The 20,246-nt window shown below is 42.1% G+C and overlaps 1 protein-coding gene across 5 annotated transcripts in view; it reads right to left on the bottom strand.

Moving 5' to 3' along the window:
* Positions 1–20,246, bottom strand: part of LOC106579163 (disintegrin and metalloproteinase domain-containing protein 11) — a 48,799-nt gene that overhangs the window by 19,453 nt on the left and 9,100 nt on the right. For 4 of the 5 annotated variants that reach the window (XM_014158783.2, XM_014158786.2, XM_014158787.2 and 1 more), the window contains exons 3-9: positions 14,418–14,494; positions 13,645–13,711; positions 9,043–9,125; positions 8,855–8,918; positions 6,631–6,697; positions 5,979–6,118; positions 4,467–4,541 (exon numbers count right to left, since the gene is read on the bottom strand). In XM_014158783.2, the coding sequence (XP_014014258.1) occupies positions 4,467–4,541; positions 5,979–6,118; positions 6,631–6,697; positions 8,855–8,918; positions 9,043–9,125; positions 13,645–13,711; positions 14,418–14,494 (573 nt within the window). Of the gene's footprint in view, positions 1–4,466; positions 4,542–5,978; positions 6,119–6,630; positions 6,698–8,854; positions 8,919–9,042; positions 9,126–13,644; positions 13,712–14,417; positions 14,495–16,856; positions 16,883–20,246 lie in introns of all 5 variants that reach the window. The other variant, XM_014158784.2, reaches the window with a different exon arrangement.

The raw sequence follows: 20,246 nt of genomic DNA on the forward strand, positions 1-20,246 counted from the left end.
ACAAAAAGTAGCAAAGCCGAGCAATTCCATGGAAGAACTGACTCTCCATTCTTAGTACTTTGCTTTTATACAGTCTTACCCTTACATAACATCGTCACCCCACTTCTATGTAAGTGATTGATACCTTCTAGCCTTGGCCACCATAATCTTGCGGCCTTTCTTATTCGCACAGACATTAGGGCATACAGTTGAAGTCGGAAGTTTACATACACCTTAGCCAAATACATTTAAAATCAGTGTTTCACAATTCCTGACATTTAATCCTAGTAAAAAATTCCCTGTCTTAGGTCAGTTAGGATCACCACTTTATTTTAAGAATGTGAAAATGTCAGAATAATAGTGGAGAGAATGATTTATTTCAGCTTTTATTTTTTTCATCACATTCCCAGTGGGTCAGAAGTTTACATACTAATTGAGTGTATTTGGTATCATTGTCTTTAAATTGTTTAACTTGGGTCAAACGTTTCAGGTAGCCTTCCACAAGTTTCCCACAATAAGTTGGATGAATTTTGGCCCATTCCTCCTGACAGAACTGGTGTAACTGAGTCAGGTTTGTAGGCCTCCTTGCTCGCACACGCTTTTTCAGTTCTGCCCACGAATTTTCTATAGGATTGAGGTCAGGGCTTTGTGATGGCCACTCCAATACCTTGACTTTGTTGTCCTTAAGCCATTTTGCCACAACTTTGGAAGTATGCTTGGGGTCATTGTCTATTTGGAAGACCCATTTGCGACCAAGCTTTAACTTCCTGACTGATGTCTTGAGATGTTGCTTCAATATATCCACATAATTTTCCTCCCTCATGGTCCCATCTACTTAGTGGAGTGCACCAGTCCCTTCTGCAGCAAAGCACCCCTATAACATGATGCTGCCAACCCCGTGCTTCACAGTTGGGATAGTGTTCTTCGGCTTGCAAGCCTCCCCCCTTTTCCTCCAAACATAACAATGGTCATTATGGACAAACAGTTCTATTTTGTTTCATCAGACCAGTGGACATTTCTCCAAAAGGTACGATCTTTGTCCCCATGTGCAGTTGCAAACCGTAGTCTGGCTTTTATATGGCGGTTTTGGAGCAGTGGCTTCTTCGTTGCTGAGCGGCCTTTCAGGTTATGTTGATATAGGACTCGTTTTACTGTGGATATAGATACTTTTGTACCTGTTTCCTCTAGTATTTTCACAAGGTCCTTTGCTGTTGTTCTGGGATTGATTTGCACTTTTCGCACCAAAGTACGTTCATCTCTAGGAGACAGAACGTGTCTCCTTCCTGAGCGATATGAAGGCTGCGTGGTCCCATGGTGTTTATACTTCCGTACTATTGTTTGTACAGATGAACGTGGTACTTTCAGGCGTTTGGATTTGGATGAACGAGACTTGGGAGGGCTACAATTTCTTTCGATTTTCCCATGGCGTCAAGCAAAGAGGCACTGAGTTTGAAGGTAGGCGTTGAAATACATCCACAGGTACACCTCCAATTGACTCAAATAATGTAAATTAGCCTATCAGAAGCTTCTAATGCCATGACATCATTTTCTGGAATTTTTCAAGCTGTTTAAAGGCACAGTCAACTTAGTGTATGTAAACTTCTGACCCACTGGAATTGTGATACTGTGAATTATAAGTGAAATAATCTGTCTGTAAACAATTGTTGGAAAAATGACAAAGTAGATGTCCTAACTGACTTGCCAAAACTATAGTTTGTTAACAAGAAATTTGTGGAGTGGTTGAAAAACAAGTTTTAATCTCCAACCTAAGTGGATGTAAACTTCCGACTTCAACTGTAGATTCTATTGGTGGCATGACACACAGACATGCACACTCCTACTGCAGGTCTAATAGTGCCTATAACTGATTATCTAATGTTCCTGTTGTTGTCTATGTATGATGAACCCATGAGCATGTCCAGCAGCCTTCAGAAGATCAGATAAGGCCCAGACCAGTCACGTCTTGTTGGTCTACCTTGGCTCATCCACACGGATTCTGCTCACGTTCTGTTTTTTTACATGTCTAATGGTTTACTCGATGTTGATCCAGCTTTGTACACTCACATGGGCTTCAGCCTTCATTCTGCTAACACGTCTAATATTTCATTTATATCGATTCTTCTTTCTACTTCAAAGAGAACAGTATAGGTACTGAAAAAAAAGAATCACCCGATGACTGGAAATTCTCAAACAAAAGCTGCTACAGGTTTTTTGTTCAACAGTGAAACACCTGATTCAGATGATCATTAGGTGTGATAACAAAAAACTGCAGTAGTGCTGCTCTCCAGGAGCTGATGATCACTGATGTAGCGCATGTCAGTGCACTCTCTGACAACATGAACCAAGGAAGTTGTGGCCATTCGATGAACTTTTCTATTTCCAATAAAATAGAATGATGTACAGTGCCTTCAGAAAGTAGTCACATCCCCTTTGACTTTTTCCACATTTTGCTGTGTCACAAAGTGGGATTAAAATGTATTTCATTGTCATTTTTTTTTGTCAATGATATACACACACAATACTGTGTCAAAGTGGAAGAAACATACTAACATTTGTAAAAATGTATGGAAAAGAAAACACCCTGAGTCTTTCTGGGTAAGTCTCTAAGAGATTTCCACACCTGGATTGTACAACATTTGCCCATTACTCTTTTCAAAATTTTTCAAGCACTGTCAAATTGGTTGTTGATCATTACTATACAAACATTTTCAGGTTTTGCCATAGATTTTAAAGCAGATTTTAGTCAAAACTGTAACCAGGCCACTCAGAAACATTCACTGTCTTCTTGGTAAGCAACTCCAGTGTAGATTTGGTCTTGTGTTTTAGGTTATTGTCCTGCTGAAAGGTGAATTCATCTCCCAGTGTTTGTTGGAAAGCAGACAACCAGGTTTTCCTCTAGGATTATACTTGTGCTTAGCTCCATTCCGTTCATTTTTGTAATCCTGAAAAACTCCCCAGTCCTTAACGATTAGCATCCCATAACATGATGCAGCCACCACTATGCTTGAAAATATGGAGAAATGTACTCAGTAATGTGTTGTATTGGATTTGCCCAAACTATCACTTTTTATTCAGGCCAAAAAGTGAATTGCTTTGTTTTTTGTTTTTGCATTATAACTTTAGTGCCTTGTTGCAAACAGAATGCATGTTTTGGAATATTTTTATTCTGTACAGGCTTCCTTCTTTTCACTCTGTCAATTAGGTTAACATTTACATTTAAGTCATTTAGCAGACGCTCTTATCCAGAGCGACTTACAAAATGGTGCATTCACCTTATGATATCCAGTGGAACAACCACTTTACAATAGTGCATCTAAATCTTTTAGGGGGGGGGGGGTTAGAAGGATTACTTTATCCTATCCTAATACTGTGAAGTAACTACAAAGTTGGTCCATCCTCAGTTTTTTCCCATCACAGCCATTAAACTCTGTAACTGTTTTAAAGTCACCATTGGCCTCATGGTGAAATCCTTAAGTGGTTTCCTTTCTCTCTCATGTATCTTTGTAGTGACTGGGTGTATTGATACACCATCCAAAGTGTAATTAATAACTTCACCATGCTCAAAGTGATATTCAATGTCTGCTTTTTTTTTACCCATCTATCAAAAAATAATATTAAACACTATTATTGCACACGAGTGAGTCTATGGAAGTTATTCTGTGACTTTTTAGCACATTTTTACTCCTGATCTTATTTAGGCTTGTCATAACAAAGGGGTTGAATACTTATTGACTCAAAACATTTCAGCTTTAAAAAAAAAAAATGTCACTTTAACATTATGGGTATTGTTTGTAGGTCAGTGAAACAATCTCAATTTAATCCATTTTAAATTCAGTCTGGTGTGAATACATTATGAAGGTACTCTATATGCCTAGCCCACAGTGCATTCTGAAAGTATTCAGACCCTTTTTTCACATTTTGTTACGTTACAGCCTTATTCTAAAACGTATTAAATAGTTTCCCCCCCCCCCCCCTCATCAATCTACACACAATACCATATAATGACAAAACAAAATCTGGTTTTTAGATTTATGCAAATGTTAATACAAAAATAAAAACGGAAGTATCACATTTACATAAGTATTCAGACCCTTTACTCAGTACTTTTTTGAAGCACCTTTGGCAACGTGTGTGTGCCTTTCCAAATCATGTCCAATCAATTGAATTTACCACAAGTGGACTCCAATCAATTTGTAGAAACATCAAGGATGATCAATGGAAACAGGATGCATTTGAGCTCAATTTCGAGTCTCATAGCAAAGGGTCTGAATACTTATGTAAATTAGGTATCTGTTTTTTACTTTTTATACTTTTGCTAACATTTCTAAAAACCTGTTTTTGCTTTGTCATTATGGGGTATTGTGTGTAGATTGATGAGGATTTTTTTCAGTTTTTTTTTATCCATAAGGCTGTAATGCAACAAAATGTGGAAAAAGTCAAGGGGTCTGAATACTTTCCAAAGGCACTGTATGTCAACGTGAACGTACCAGGTCGTGATCGTTCACCACCATCAGCTCGATGTACTTGGTCTCGGTCTGGACTGTGCGTTGCCCTCGTCTGACCTGTGGGGGGAGGCAAGAGAGAGCGCTGCTTCACTTCAGTCCGGCACAACTTCAATGACACCCTATGGGCCCTGGGGCCCGGTTTCCGATAGCGATGGAACTTAGGCCTATGGGTGTTTTAACGAAGCATCTTTCCTACAATGGCCGAAGATGTAAAAACACCACGCAGAGAGAACCGTCTTTAAGCGCGTCGTTGGAGCATTTGTCAATACGGATAGGATCGAAAGAAAGGGAAGCGCTGCTCTTGGGTCAGCTTTCTCCATTCAAAACTTACCTTAACACTATAATTATTTCACAACACTGACGACAGATCAGCTTCTAGAGAGATATTACCACCTATGATATTACCAACAATTTGAGACATCATTGCGCACGTTAGACTATACGTCATGAAATATATTGAGACACATTACAGACAGTAGCCTCCAAGTAGCAAAATAGAACAATTCATTGAACATGACATGTATTTCAATAGGATTGAAATAGGCCTATAGCCTGCCGTATTTATATTTCATTGCAGTCGTCTTCGTTTTCATTTGAAGCAGATTTTTTTTATACGTCGCTTGTTTGTATCAACTGCAAAGACAATGGCAACTTTGTATTTGTAGCAACGTCGTTCTGAAGTTGTCGGCCGTCACGGAGGGACTGATTATCCAAGTGATCTTCTCGGCGCAAAGTGACACGGGAGGGCAAAACAGCATCTAACGACGCACTTAGCCGTTCTACGAGTGGTCTGAGGCAGGCGTTAGATTACCAGAGTTTTCAAGTTCAACGTTAACAGGACGGTCTTGGGAAATAGCTCGGGGATTTAACGATGCTCCTACGAAGTTTCTAAAGATGAACTTAGCCTTAACATTCTTTTCGGAAACTGGGCCCTGGTCAAAAGTAGTGCACTGTATATGGAATAAAGTACCATTTCAGATGCAACCTTATTCACCTCAGTTGGGAACACACCCTGTTAACCATATTGGAATGTACTGCAGCTACTGCAGATGAAACTCTACAGGCCAGGTTCTTGTCCTTGAGAAGGGCAGCAACACTTTGATTTCAGCCTCGATTCACCCGCTATTAAATCGCTGCGTCTGAAAGTGATATAACGGTGGCTGGCTCTGGTTACTTGGGCATTCTACTCTTGCTACACATCAGCCAATGCGCAAGGGATATTCGTGAGCACATAATGATAATAAATTGACTGTGTTCCGTGTGAGATTAAATGTGTTGCATTGTAAAACGTTGACTGTGCTGTGTCATTGTGTCGTGTTACATTATTGGCTTGTTCTGAGTTTGTAAGCAGTTTGTATTTGGCAACACTGTGCGGCAACTGTAGCTTTGTGTGTGTGGCAACAGTGGGTGTTTACAGGTGTGTGTGGGTGTATATGTGTTCGCACATGCATGAGTGTATGTGTGTGCCAGCTTATCAGGACATCAGTTCCTCACCTGTCTCTTTGAACGGCTCAACCCTTCCTCTGTGAAGATGGGCTCCTCCGGCTCTGACAAGATACCATCATCATCATCACCAGCAGGGTCACTGTCATTTTCAGAGTTCCCTTCAGAGTCACTGCTGTTCATTGAGCAACCTGTGAAGGAGGGGAAAAAGAGAAAGGGAGGGGGCAAATGGGTAGGCGTGCGGAAGGGGAGAGAGAAGAGGATGAGAGGAGAGAGAACAGGGTAGGAGGGAGAAGAGGTGATATGAGCAGTCAGTACCTTCTGTCAATGAAGCCACGGCCATTTTTGTCAAATGATCCACAGAGGAAATCAATATCCTGCAGACAGTGTGGTGGAGGGAGGCCATATGAAGAACAAGGAGAGGACAAGGAGGGCAGCCAGAAAGTAGGAGATAGGGAGAGAAAAAGAGACGGGCATGTACTGTGTCCCCGTCGGGAGGAAAGGTGAGTGAAGCTTATGGAAGAGCAAAAACTAGCAAAAAGTATTTTAAGGCTTTAGAACTGGAGACAAGAGGAAAGGAGGAGGCGAGGAGAAAACTCCAATTTAGACTATTGAGATGCACCCCAAAAAGACATAGGCAAAGGTAGGGGATGACGGACACAGAGGAGAAATGGGTTAGTTAAAGGTTAGCTAAAGGTTTTACCTGGACATTGTAGTGACAGTAGCAGGTCCGGGTCAGGCATTCGATACACCACGTGATCATTCTGCTTCTACAGTAGTACACACAGAGCCACAACAGACAACAGAGTTAGAACCAATGACAGTTGTAAATACAGAAAACGTTAGTACCCTCCATTCTTATGACATATTGGTTGACAATGATTAAGTGCTATAACTGATCATCCCCCCCTCCCTTTTTGCCACCCTGTCCAGCACTCGGGACCTCCAAGTGCTGAAGCAGGAAAAATAGTCTGTCTTCAGTTACGACACTCACTACCGAGTTCCAAACTGCCTCTGGAAGCAACGTCAGCACAAGAATTGTTCGTCGGGAGCTTCATGAAATGGGTTTCCATGGCCGAGCAGCCGGACACAAGCCTAGGGTCACCATGCGCAATGCTAAATGTCGGTTGGATTGGTGTAAAGCTTGTCGCCATTGGACTCTGGAGCAGTGAAAACGCCTTCTCTCACGCTTCACCATCTGGTAGTCCGAGAGATGAATCTGGGTTTGGCGGATGCCAGGAGAACGCTACCTGACCCAATGCATAGTGCCAACTGTAAAGTTTGGTGGAGGAGGAATAATGGTCTGGGGCTGATTTTCATGGTTCGGGCTAGGCCTCTTAGTTCCAGTGAAGGGAAAAATGTTCACGCAACAGCATACAATGCCATGCTAGACAATTCTGTGCTTCCAACTTTGTGGCAACAGTTTAGGGAAGCCCCTTTCTTGTTTCAGCATGACAATGCCCCCGTGCACCAAGCGAAGTCCATGCAGAAATGGTTTGTCGAGATCAGTATGGAAGAACATGACTGGCCCTGACCCCAACCCCATCGAACACCTTTGGGATGAATTGGAACGCTGACTGCGAGCCAGGCCTAATCGCCCAACATCAGACCTCACTAATGCTCTTGTGGCTGAATGGAAGTCCCCGCAGCATTGTCTTGTGGAAAGCCTTCCCAGAAGCGTGGAGGCTGATATAGCAGCAAAGGGGGGACCAACTCCATATTAATGCCCATGATTTCGGAATGAGACGTTCGACGAGCAGGTGTCCACATACTTTCGGTCACTTAGCGTATACGTAATAAAGAGAGCAAAGCGCCACAATGCATAATTGATCCATTGCTGGGCTTTCAGGATGGCATCATCGAGCATTTCAGGGCTGCATGGAGAGTCTAACTTGAGCAGAGGAGCTGAATACTTTATGAAAATGACCCATCTGGGGAAAAGGGGAGGCCATCCGATATTCAGGAGGGAGAGGCCACATCGATCTATCGTTCCAGTCCATGTAATGGAGCTGTGTACCGTACCTCGATTGCCTGTCGTCCTAATGGAATAGCCTTCAGCCTCTTCTATCCTACCCCTCGCTTTTCTCTCCTTTTCTTCCACACTCACTTTTCCCCTCTCATTCCTCTCTCCTCCCACTCTATTTCGCAGCCGAAACTGATCTCTCAAAAGGAGAGGTCCACAAAGTAGAGGAGTATGGGACAAAGCCATAATATCCCATTGGTTGGAATATTTTATCCTCCTATACTGGTGCTGCTTGCCCCTCACATGTTGAAGCGATAGCATCAAAGACCGCCAACGAGTCAGCACTGAATGGTCTTGGGAGATATACGGGGGGAAATAAAAGAAAAAGAAAAATCGATTCAGATGTCAATTCCATCAAGCCCACATTGTGTCATTCGCTTTTACACAGCAACTCGTTTTTTACCCATGGACAATCAAAATCAGAACGGGTTTTTTTGGGGGGGGGTGTTAGTTGAAAAGTCCACTAGCACTTCCCAACGTACTATATGCTTCCAGATGTCAGAATAAGAAGTTTGTGTGCAGGCAGTAGCTTGTAAAGGAAGACAATGCACAAACATTGCTATGGTGCATTATATTGAATTCCAGCCTTGGTATAGTTAGTTCTCCCTCTCACACACCATGGGACTGTGTATCAACTCAATACTTCTCACACTGCACAACACAGATGGAGTATCGCTGTCTGTGCTGCCAGTGAGTGGGAGAGGTAAACAACGGAGAGGGAAAGAGAGTTGACAGAGTCCGGTGCAGAGCGAGAGAGAGAGAGAAAGAGAGAAGAGAGAGGAGGAACAGACGGTCTTCACTGAGCAGTGCGCTGGAGCCACTTTCGAGACGAATCCCCCGGCAACTCCCCATTTTTCATCTAAGGGTATCCACCCCTCCATCCTCTTCCCTTATTCATACTCACCTCCCCACTGGTATTGAGAACAGGCTCGATCCCATAGGAGAAGTTCCCATCGGAAAACATTCCACTGGAGAGAGAGAGAAAGCAAGAGTAGAGTTTGTAGTAACGAATGGGAACTCTGGTAGGGTTTGCAGATAGAGACAAACAGTGAGACGTGGAATGGGCAGAGGGTGGGCATAGCCTCGACTCACCGTAATCCATGGCAGGTAGAGAGAGCAACCCACGAGCCTGGTACCCCCCTGAGTCGCCCGTGGTAGTAACAGTGTTCCCCTCCCTGTAAACACACACACACACACACACACACACACACACACACACACACACACACACACACACACACACACACACACACACACACACACACACATTCACACACAATCATTCACTCAGTATTAATTCTACTTTGCCCTCCCAAGTTAAATAAAGAAAGGCACAAGTCGATGAGAATAGAATCAGCTAACCAATGACGAAAATGCAATCAACACCACTGATTAAGTGTGAAGCAACCCCCCCCAAGGGTGGGTCTGAATGAGCTGCTTGGTCAACAAAGCTGTATCAGTAACTGCTATAAATCAGAGGAGAGAACCTACACCTACAGCGGCTAATGATGCGTGAAGGACAGCAGAGACTATATTTCATCACCAGACAGGTGTGGTTGAGAATCAGGTGTGTGTGTGTGTTGTGTGTGTATTAGACTAGGAAAACATCAGTGTATATGTGTGTGTGTGTGTGTGTGTGTGTGTGTGTTTGTGTGTGTGTGTGTGTGTGTGTCACTCAGTCAGTGTAATGAACACCAATATGTTATGCACCACTGTAATCTGAGCCCACTGTCGTCTCACACGCTAAACAACAGAAGAAAAGCTGCGTTCAAGTGAAGCGAACTAGAACTATTTAGACCGTTCAAGCAACAACCTGGAGCTAGTGTTTTTTTCCCGCTTGGTCAAACCTTACTCCAACCGTATCCAACCAACCAGACAGACCAACGCTGCGTCTCAATAGACTACGGTGGCCTCCTCTCCTCTGCTCTTTCCCTAACCTGCACTGGTCTGAAACACACAAGCAACATGGCCGATCCCTTTCCAGCAACATGCACCCGTCCAGTTCTTTTTCCAGAATGAAGGCAAGATTTTGTATGAGCTAGCCATATTGACCCTTAGTGTAGCTTAGCTTAATTTCTCTTCTGTCACGGTTTAGCGTGCGAGCTAGCCATAATGAACCTTAGCTTAGCTTCTCTCCTGTAGCGGTTTAGTGTGCGAGCTAGCCATAATGAACCTTAGCTTAGCTTAATTTCTCTCCTGTAGCGGTTTAGCGTGCGAGCTAGCCATAATGAACCTTAGCTTAGCTTAATTTCTCTCCTGTAGCGGTTAAGCGTGCCAGCTAGCCATAATGAACCTTAGCTTAGTTTAATTTCTCTCATGTAGCGGTTAAGCGTGCGAGCTAGCCATAATGAACCTTAGCTTAGCTTAATTTCTCTCCTGTAGCGGTTAAGCGTGCGAGCTAGCCATAATGAACCTTAGCTTAGCTTAATTTCTCTCCTGTAGCGGTTAAGCGTGCGAGCTAGCCATAATGAATCTTAGCTTAGCTTAATTTCTCTCCTGTCGCGGTTTAGCATGCGAGCAGTAAAAACCTGAAGCATTCAGTGGGGGCTTCCACTCACCACCAAATATGGTGATGATATGAAGTTCTGTGTGTATGCATGCGCGCGCAGGCAGAGGGAGAAGATGGAGCAAGATGAAACTGGGCCAACATTCCGCACATTTTCTCATAGATGAAACACTTGATCTTAATACAATTTTCAATTCCCAAAACTAAAATTGGTTATGAACACAGCGCACTAAGTTTTGTAGATTTGACCCTTTGCCAAAGTTTTTAAAAACAGGCTTTGTTTAGAGGAGAGCAATGGCAGTTAGAGTTCTCGGCTTGCACATTCAGCACTTCAGAGAGTAGGCGTTCACTAACAGAAATGAGCAAATGCATGATAAATTGCACCAATAGGATCACGTTAGCTCTTGCTTAGCTCTGCCCATGTCGTTCCTTGTCCTGCCAACTGTGCTTCTATGGTTTCCACTGTAAAAAGGCCCATTTGCCCCATCTTTGGCTTAGTTAAAAGTATCATTGGTAGCTGTTTAGCATGAGCTAGCCATAATAAACTCTAGCTTAGCGTTAGCTTAATTTCTCCTGTGTCTTTAGTGGGTGAGACCCTGGGGCCATTCATACCAATTAGAAAGGAAGCCCAGTCAGAGCACTTAGCACGGGACTGAGATAAATAAATAAATAAATAAAAGGGCAGGATTACAAGGGTAAGTGGAGGAAATCAAATTGGCTCACACTCTACTGCGGCCATTAGTGAACGAGGTGGATTGAGTGTCCTTTCAGAGGAGGAGAGGTTGGACACATCCACGCATACGCACACACACACTTTCAGAGGAGAGGCAGGATGGAGGGGGATCATTCAAGTCATTCAGGTATAATAGACTACTGAGATGCTATTCAAGAAATAAGTTGTTTCATCTAACATGCAGGAATGCATATTTCAATATGATTCAATATTTTGATGTGCAACCTAATCCAGTGATTGTCACGAATTTTGGTTTGACAAATAGGCCATTGTTGTTATATTTTACTGTCAAAAATAAGGCTTCAGAATGTTATTTTAAATTTTCTTGTACACTTATATCATAGGCTAATTCATTTGGGGCTCCAATTTGTAAGTCGCTCTGGATAAGAGCGTCTGCTAAATGACTTAAATGTAAATGTAAAATGGGCTAATTCACCACTTGAGGAAGTGTAAAACTCAAAACACATCGTCGAGATCGCCAACTCTAAATATAACACCCACTACTAGTAGCCATGTATAAATCTAACAGTAAATGTCCTAATAAAAAATGGAAATGTATCTCAAAGCCATATCAAATATCTTGTTTGTAAAATAGTTGCTACTGAGCTCAATATTGAGAAATAAATATTTTACCTACAAACATGGAATTGTTTGTAGGTAAAATGCAATTGCATTTTGAAATGTTTTACAATCAAAATGCATTTCTTTCTCCCGGAGAAGAGAGTGGCTCGCTAATCACAGCAGCAGGCCCACCGAAACAGGCACAGCAGCAGGCCCACCGAAACAGGCACAGCAGCAGGCCCACCGAAACAGGCACATCAGCAGGCCCACCGAAACAGGCACATCAGCAGGCCCACCGAAACAGGCACAGCAGCAGGCCCACCGAAACAGGCACAGCAGCAGGCCCACCGAAACAGGCACAGCAGCAGGCCCACCGAAACAGGCATAGCAGCAGGGCAGACACTTACAATACAAGAATCATGAGGATAACGCACTTTACTGTTTGACCAAATCATGGTTTTAGCAGCCCCAAAAATGGAAGGTTTGAGTGAGGTGACCATGTAGAAGGTGCAGCTCGCACGAATACAACCAGCTAAAATGTTTACCCGCACAGCCAAGTCAAATAGTCGCAAAATGGAACTAAAAGGTCACAGTCTGGAACCCTGGGGAGAGGGGCACTCTGCTGAGGACACGCTCAATAGAAACGCACACACCCACTCATTTATTAGTTTTTATTTAACCTTTATTTAACTAGGCAAGTCAGTTAAGAACAAATTCTTATTTACAACGACGGCCTACCCCGGCCAAACCCTAACGACACTGGGCTAATTGTGCGCCGCCCTATGGGACTCCCAATCACGGCCGGATGTGATACAGCCTGGAACTTCTTGTTCTAGAGCCTGCGATGCACTTGCCATTGCATGATCAACGAGGTGGAAATGTAGCCAATATCTGAATGAAGGGCAACTCAGCAGCGCTGCTGACTTTGCAGAACCACTTGTTTGTTAATGAAGAGAAGAGGGGACACCCCATTAAGGGAGGAGTTGAATGCGATGCCACACCTATCCAAGGACACAGCCAATGAGAATGAAGGATGATAATTGGTACTGACAAACTAGAATAAAACAGCCCTATCAAATACTGCTACCAAGTCTCAACTAAGGGAGAGAGGTGGCCAAAATATGAGGAGAAAGTGCCAATTCCAAGATGGCAGAAAGCTACTCAAGTGTTTCTCAAACTGTTTTTATTTTATTTACCATCACACTCGAGGACAAAACGACAAGACAAACGGAGAAATTAAGACTAGACCAAATAAGAACTGAACAAGTACATGACGTTGTACGATCTAGCCGTGAATCATTTTTCGGTTAAGCCCGTCTAGGGCACCTTAAAAGGGGTTAGACAGTGACCTTGCAAAACGACCGGCGTAATTGCATCTCTCCAATTTCATTAAAACTTCCGCACCGCAGTACTAGCTATTCATGTCTGCAGGAACAAGACACCTCTCAGTTCTCCAAAGAAGTCCTCTGACACACACACACACACACACACAGACGTAATAATACAGTATAAGCATAGTTATAGACACACATAAAGACTGGTATAGGCTCATAATTCCGTATATCAATACTCGTAAAGCATTATAAGTATAATCATAATCACTTATAATGTACAGTGACATAGTGCTTCATAATTGCACTTTTTACTCAAGGGTCATACAGCTTTATAATGACAATCAGTGTGATGCATTTATAAAGTCTATGCCAATGAGCAGCACGTCATTAGTACTGCGGCATAATCTTTGCTATGGTGTGTTTTAGCACACTTATAAGCCACTATTAAGTCATCTTTGAATGCTTTAGGTGTTGCGCTTGATGATCATACCAGACACTCATCAGCCAACCTTCATGTCTACACCCTAGTGGATGGACAGATGGATGAAAACAAGTTCTACCATGTTTTGAGACGGCCTCCCTTCGTCGTCAAAGTGCCGCTCCACATAATCCGAAGACAGGAGATTGCTGAGGGAAAAAAAGAGAGAGGGAGCGAGCGAGAGAGAGAGAGAGAGAGAGAGAGAGAGAGAGAGAGAGAGAGAGAGAGAGAGAGAGAGAGAGAGAGAGAGAGAGAGAGAGAGAGAGAGAGAGAGAGAGAGAGAGAGAGAGAGAGAGAGAGAGAGAGAGAGAGCACTGACATTTCCCATACAGGCGTAATCATTACAAGAGACAAGCGCATACAAAACACATTTGTTAAAAGCACTATACAAATCCAATTGGATTGATGGAGGCATTGAGTAGAAAAGGGGTGGTGGAAGGATGAGGCCAGTTACCTCTACGCCATGTAAAAACGCTTTGAGAGCTAGTGAAGAGCGCTACATAAACACAATCCATTAGAATAATGTGTCCAATGTGTTGGTGAGGAGGAGGAGGCGGCGAGTATATGCTGTGATTTAGCTTTAGTCTATGGGCCTCAAAATGTTACCATCATCTACAATGTTTTAGACATGCCATTCTAGTGAAGAAACCCTAGATGGATTGTATCAGGGTTGGGGTAAATTCTGTTTTTTTTATTCAGCCAATTCGGGAAGTTAATTAAAATTCAACAAAATCCACATTGGGCAATTTTTTTATTCATGAATTGAATGAAAATGTCCTGAATAGAAGGCTGAATTGAAAACAATCCTGTATTGTATAGAATGCTAGTGATGGTCAGAGCAGTGTGTCAACTCACTGGTTCAGCTCCAAGTCCAGGATGAAAGATTTGCCAAAGGCTTCCACCAGGAAACTGCTCTGGGCTAGATGGACAGGCTGAGAGAGAGAGGGAGAAAAGTTAGAGCGGTGTGTGTGTGTGTGTGAGAGTGAGTGAGTGAGTGAGTGAGTGAGTGAGTGAGAGAGAGAGAGAGAGAGAGAGAACAATAGAGAGAGAAAATCAGTGGTGGAAAAAGTACTCAATTGTCATACTTGAGTAAAAGTAAAGATACCTAAATAGAAAATGACTCAAGTAAAAGTCATCCAGTAAAATACTACACTTGAGTAAAAGTATTTGGTTTTAAACATACTTAAGTATCAAAAGTAAATGGAATTGCTCAAATATACAAACCAGAAGCCACCATTTATTTTTTTTTATTTTTTTTATTACCGATAGACAGGGGCACACTCCAACATAATTTACAGGCGAAGCACTTGTGTTTAGTGAGTCCGCCAGATCAGAGACAGTAGGGATGACCTCTTGATAAGTGCGTCAATTGGACCATTTTCTTGTCAAAATGAAATTAGTATTTTGGGGTGTCAGGGAAAATGTATGGAGTAAAAAGTACATTATTTTATTTAGGAATGTAGTGAAGTAAAAGTTGGCAAACATAAATAATAAAGTAAAGTACAGATACCCCCAAAAACTTAAGTAGTACTTTAAAGTATTTTTACTTAAGTACTTTACACCACTGGAGAAAATACAGGTACACTTAGGGTGTATGGACAGGACTGAGGCAGCCTTGATTATTAAAAAGGTACAGTGCCTTCAGAAGGTATTCATACCCCTTGACTTTTTCCAAATTTGGCTGTGTTACAAAGTGGGGTTGAAATTGATTTAATTGTAATTTCTTTTGACAACAATCTACACAAAAAAACTCTTATGTCAAAGTGGAAGAAAAATGCTAACGTGTAAAAAAATTTAAACACTAACATATCTTGATTACATAAATATTCAACCCCATGAGGCAATGCATGTTAGAATCACCTTTGGCAGCTATTACAGGGGTCTGAGGAAATTCTCTAAGCGCTTTCCACACTTGGATTGTGCAACATTTTCTCATTACTCTTTTCAGAATACTTCAAGCTCTGTCAAATTGGGTGATCATTGCTCGACAACCATTTTCAGGTCTTGCCATAGATTTTCAAGCAGATTTAAGTCAAAACTGTAACTCAGCCACTCAGGAACATTCACTGTCCTCTTGGTAAGCCACTCCAGTGTAGATTTGTCCTTGTGTTTTAGGTTACTGTCCTGCTGAACAGTGAATTCATCTCCCAGTGTCTGGTGGAAAGCAGATTGAACCATGTTTTCCTCTAAGATTTTGCCTGTGCTTAACTCCATTCTTTTCTTTTTCCCCCCCTGAATTAAACTCCAGAGTCTTTAACGATTACAAGCATAAACACAACATGATGCAGCCACCACCATGCTTGAAAATATTGAGAGTGGTACTCAGCAATGTGCTGTATTGGATTTGCTTCAAACATAACACTTTGTATTCGGGACAAAAAGGTAATTGCTTTGCCACATTTTTGGCAGTATTACTTTAGCGCCTTGTTGCAAACAGAACGCATGTTTTGTAATATTTGTATTCTGTACAGATTTCCTTCTTTTCACTCTGTCAATTAGAATAGTATTGTGGAGTAACTACAATGTTGTTGATCCATCCTCAGTTCTCATATCACAGCCATTAAACTCTAACTGTTTTAACATCACCATTGGCCTCATGGTGAAATCCCTGAGCGGTTTCCTTCCTCTCTGGCAACTGAGTTAGGAAGGACGCCTGTATCTTTGTAGTGACTGGGTGTATTGATAAACCATCCAAAGTGTAGTTAATAACTTCAACATGCTCAAAGGGATATTCAATGTCTGCAATTTCTTACCACTAAGTATCACTCTTAGCGAGGAACTGGAAAACCTTCCTGCTCTTTGTGGTTGAATCTGTGTTTGAAATTCCCTGCTCGACTGTGGGACCTTAGAGATAATTGTATGTGTGGTGTACCAAGATGTGGTGATCATAAAAATAAAAAAAAATCACGTTAAACACTATTATCGCACCCAGTGAGTCCATGCAACTTATTAAGTGACTTGTTAAGCAAATGTTTTGCTCCCAAACCTATGTAGGCTTACCATAACCAAGTGGTTGAATACTTATTGACTCAAGACATTTCAGCTTTTCATTTTTTATTAATTTGTAAAACTTTCGAAAAACATCATTCCACTGACATGATGTGTAGGCCAGTGACAAAAAAAAGAACAATTTAATAAATGTTTTATCCAGGCTGTAACAAAAAAAATGTAGAAAAATCAAGCAGTCTGAATAGTTACTGAATAATCATCACTCATTCACATTCCATTAGATGACAAGATGCAGAATCTGTCATGCCACAAGTCATTCATTGTCTTAAACAAATGATTCAATACCTTATAGTTTTGGCAAAAATGTACCTCTGTGGAGGGTTGAGAGAGAGTGACAGAGCGCGAAAGAAAGGAAGAGAAAGAAAGAGTGCAACACAGTGAGAAAGATGGACAGAGAGCAAAAAATAAAAAGGAATTGAAGGACAGAGTACCATCAAAGCCACAATAACACTGTCAGATAAAGATTGATGTCCCAAATCCCAACCCTGTTCCAGGTAGTGAGAGAAAAACAGCTTTTACCTGTCAATCCCCAATACCACTGTCTAGCCCAGACGTCTCCAACCTTTTGTAGCATGAGAGCTACTTTTAAAAAATTAAAACATGTCGGGAGCTACTCATTTTTTCCCTTGCTTTCAGATAGGCACATTCTTCTTATCTCCCCTGCAACTCTTCCCTGGGTCCTTAGTGTACAAGAGAAAGTAGTGCACTATGCTTTCTGTCAATATACCTGGTAAAAAAAAAAAGTGTTAATAAACAACTAAGTGGGGCCATATAAAATCTGTGATTTTTTTTTCTCCCAAATTCTGTTTTATATATTCCCCAATTATATTTTCTCTGTTTTATTTTCCCTGGTTTTAGGTTTATTTACAATTGTTCATTGAGAAACAATGAAATTGGATGTTCTGAGTCTACGTCAATGCTTAAATTACATCAGAAGACAAACTAACAAAACGTTGATTTTTGAGAGTAATTCCCCTTCAATTGCACATCTGGCCCTTTAATTGCGCATCTAGCGAGTGAGGAACGTGCAATCTTATGTGCTGGTCTAGCTATGGTTCTTTACCGCTGCTGCTCATTTCATGGCAAAGTTTGAAAATAACTAATAATAGATACAAATGATATTCATGATATACTTCTGTCAGGCAAGCCTTTTTTGCAGTTAACATTTAATTGAGAAGGTTTTGGGGAAAGTATTTCTGTCAACCCACAAGACCGTTATCACACCAACTGGCTGGCTGCGCACGGAGCGATAGACAAACGCGCGCACCAGCAATATTGCTGGAAATGAACTAGAAGATATTTTGTTTTTAAGCAAATAGTGGCTTACTATGGGTGGGATCATGTCAATGTTGCGTTGATCAGATAGTAGCTGGGAGCTTGCGGTGTCTGATACTTGTGAGATGTATTTATGACAGTTTGCGGTGCACCACTTAAATTGTATGTACTTTCAGAATGACTTGGCAAGCTACTCATAGGTGGGCTGCGAGCTACTGGTAGCTTGCGAACGACCGGTTGGCGACCCCTGGTCTAGCAGTTAACCCCTTACTCCACCTCAGTGGCTGGGGCTAAGGACCTACTGTACGGGAGGCTGCTGCTGGTGAGAGTGTTGTGTTTGAGTGTATGTGTGCCTGCCTGGTGGAAAGCGTTAGAAATAGGAGGCGTTGGAAATACGTTCAATTTACAGCGGCGGTGGAGGCACTGCCAAACCTAGACAGACTAATTAAAGACGGGCTGTATCTCAACCCAGTTTGTGACAGTCCACTGAGTCGATAGCCTTGCTACCTGAATATTAACGGCTGTGGAGGTGCTGACACAAAGACTTTCTGTCTAATAACTCCAGCGAGTCGTTTGGTTGTACTGTGTCTGACCTTAACTGTCTTTGTAAAAAGTTAAAAAGACAGTTGCTGTTTATCTGGGTAAGGAATGAAACGGTAGGAGGAGATAAAAAAAACAAAAAAAACATTTAGCATGTTACTCAATTATCATTCCTATTTGCCATGAACTTCTAGGGAATGGGCATAAGTTATGAGAAAGACTGTACCAGCTTTAGGGCATGCAGACTTTATCCAGCCCTGCTCTTAAAGGCCTTGGTGAGCAGCTGATTAGTGTAATTATAAAGCGATTTAGAGTAGGGAGCGCTGATCTAGGATCAGTTTTTCCTACTAGATAATATTGAAAATGATTACATGGAAAGGGGGGGATTTGACTGAGGTAAAAGAGGGCCTCATACAGAAACACTGCAAAAGGCAGAGTTTCAGGAAGTTCGTCTGGGTTACACACGAGCGCTGGGCAGCCGGTGGTGGAGGGCACTCAAGGTTGCCTCAAACGGTGAATCTTCCTGCCTCGCCGAATGATTGGCAGATGGTATTGATAGGGCGGGTAATGGGAGAGACCAGGTAAAGGTGTAGAAAGGTGATAGGGGCGCGGACAGGCGGGAGAGGGAGGGGGCCCCACGGGTGGCTGCCATGGGGTATCAGGTGGGGTCAGATGAATCAGCACCATGGAAAGAGTGTGTGTGTGGACAGGGGTACTAGCTATCGATGTCCAAAACTGACTAGAATTGAAATGACTGACAGTGAACTTCCTCCTGGGAAAAAGGTAATTTAATTTCCTTTAATGATTGGTGGTGACAACAGCTATGACCTTTTGACCAAGCAGGCTGGGGCAGTTGGGGTCAATGTCAGCTCAGCTCTAGTCAGTTTTGGACAGTCAGGGCACAATTATGGGCAATTATATACAGTACCAGTCAAAAGTTTGGACATACCTACTCATTCGGGGTGGCAGCGTTGCCTAGTGGTTAGAGCGTTGGACTAGTAACTGAAAGGTTGCAAGTTCAAATCCCCGAGCTGACAAGGTACAAATCTGTCGTTCTGCCCTGAACAGGCAGTTAACCCACTGTTCCTAGGCCGTCATTGAAAATAAGAATTTGTTCTTAACTGACTTGCCTAGTTAAATAAAGGTACAAATTCAAGGATTTTCTTTATTTTTACTATGTTCTACATTGTAGAATAATAGTGAAGACATCAAAACTATGAAATAACACATGGAATCATGTAGTAACCAACAAAGTGTAAAACAAATCAACAAATAGGTTATATTTGAGATTCTTCAAAGTAGCCACCCTTTGCCTCAATGACAGCTTTGCACACTCTTGGCATTCTCTCAACCAGCTTCATGAGGTAGTCACCTGGAATGCATTTCAATTAACAGGTGTGCTTTGTTAATTTGTGGAATTGCTCAATTCGACCCCGTGCTTTATTTTCTTTCCTCTTTTTACCTAAACGCAGATTCCCGGTCGGAATATTATCACTTTTTTACGAGAAAAATGGCATAAAAATTGATTTTTGTCACGAAATGCGCCATGCTCGTCACCCTTATTTACCATTTCGGATAGTGTCTTGAACGCACGAACAAAACGCCGCTATTTGGATATAACAATGGATTATTTGGGACCAAACCAACATTTGTTATTGAAGTAGAAGTCCTGGGAGTGCATTCTGACGAAGAACAGCAAAGGTAATAACATTTTTCTTATAGTAAATCTGACTTTGGTGAGTGCTAAACTTGCTGAGTGTCTAAATAGCTAGCCCTGTGATGCCGGGCTATCTACTGAGAATATTGCAAAATGTGCTTTCACCGAAAAGCTATTTTAAAATCGGACATATCGAGTGCATA

The sequence above is a fragment of the Salmo salar genome, chromosome ssa19, assembly GCF_905237065.1.
Source record: "Salmo salar chromosome ssa19, Ssal_v3.1, whole genome shotgun sequence".
Classification (NCBI taxonomy): Eukaryota; Metazoa; Chordata; class Actinopteri; order Salmoniformes; family Salmonidae; genus Salmo; species Salmo salar.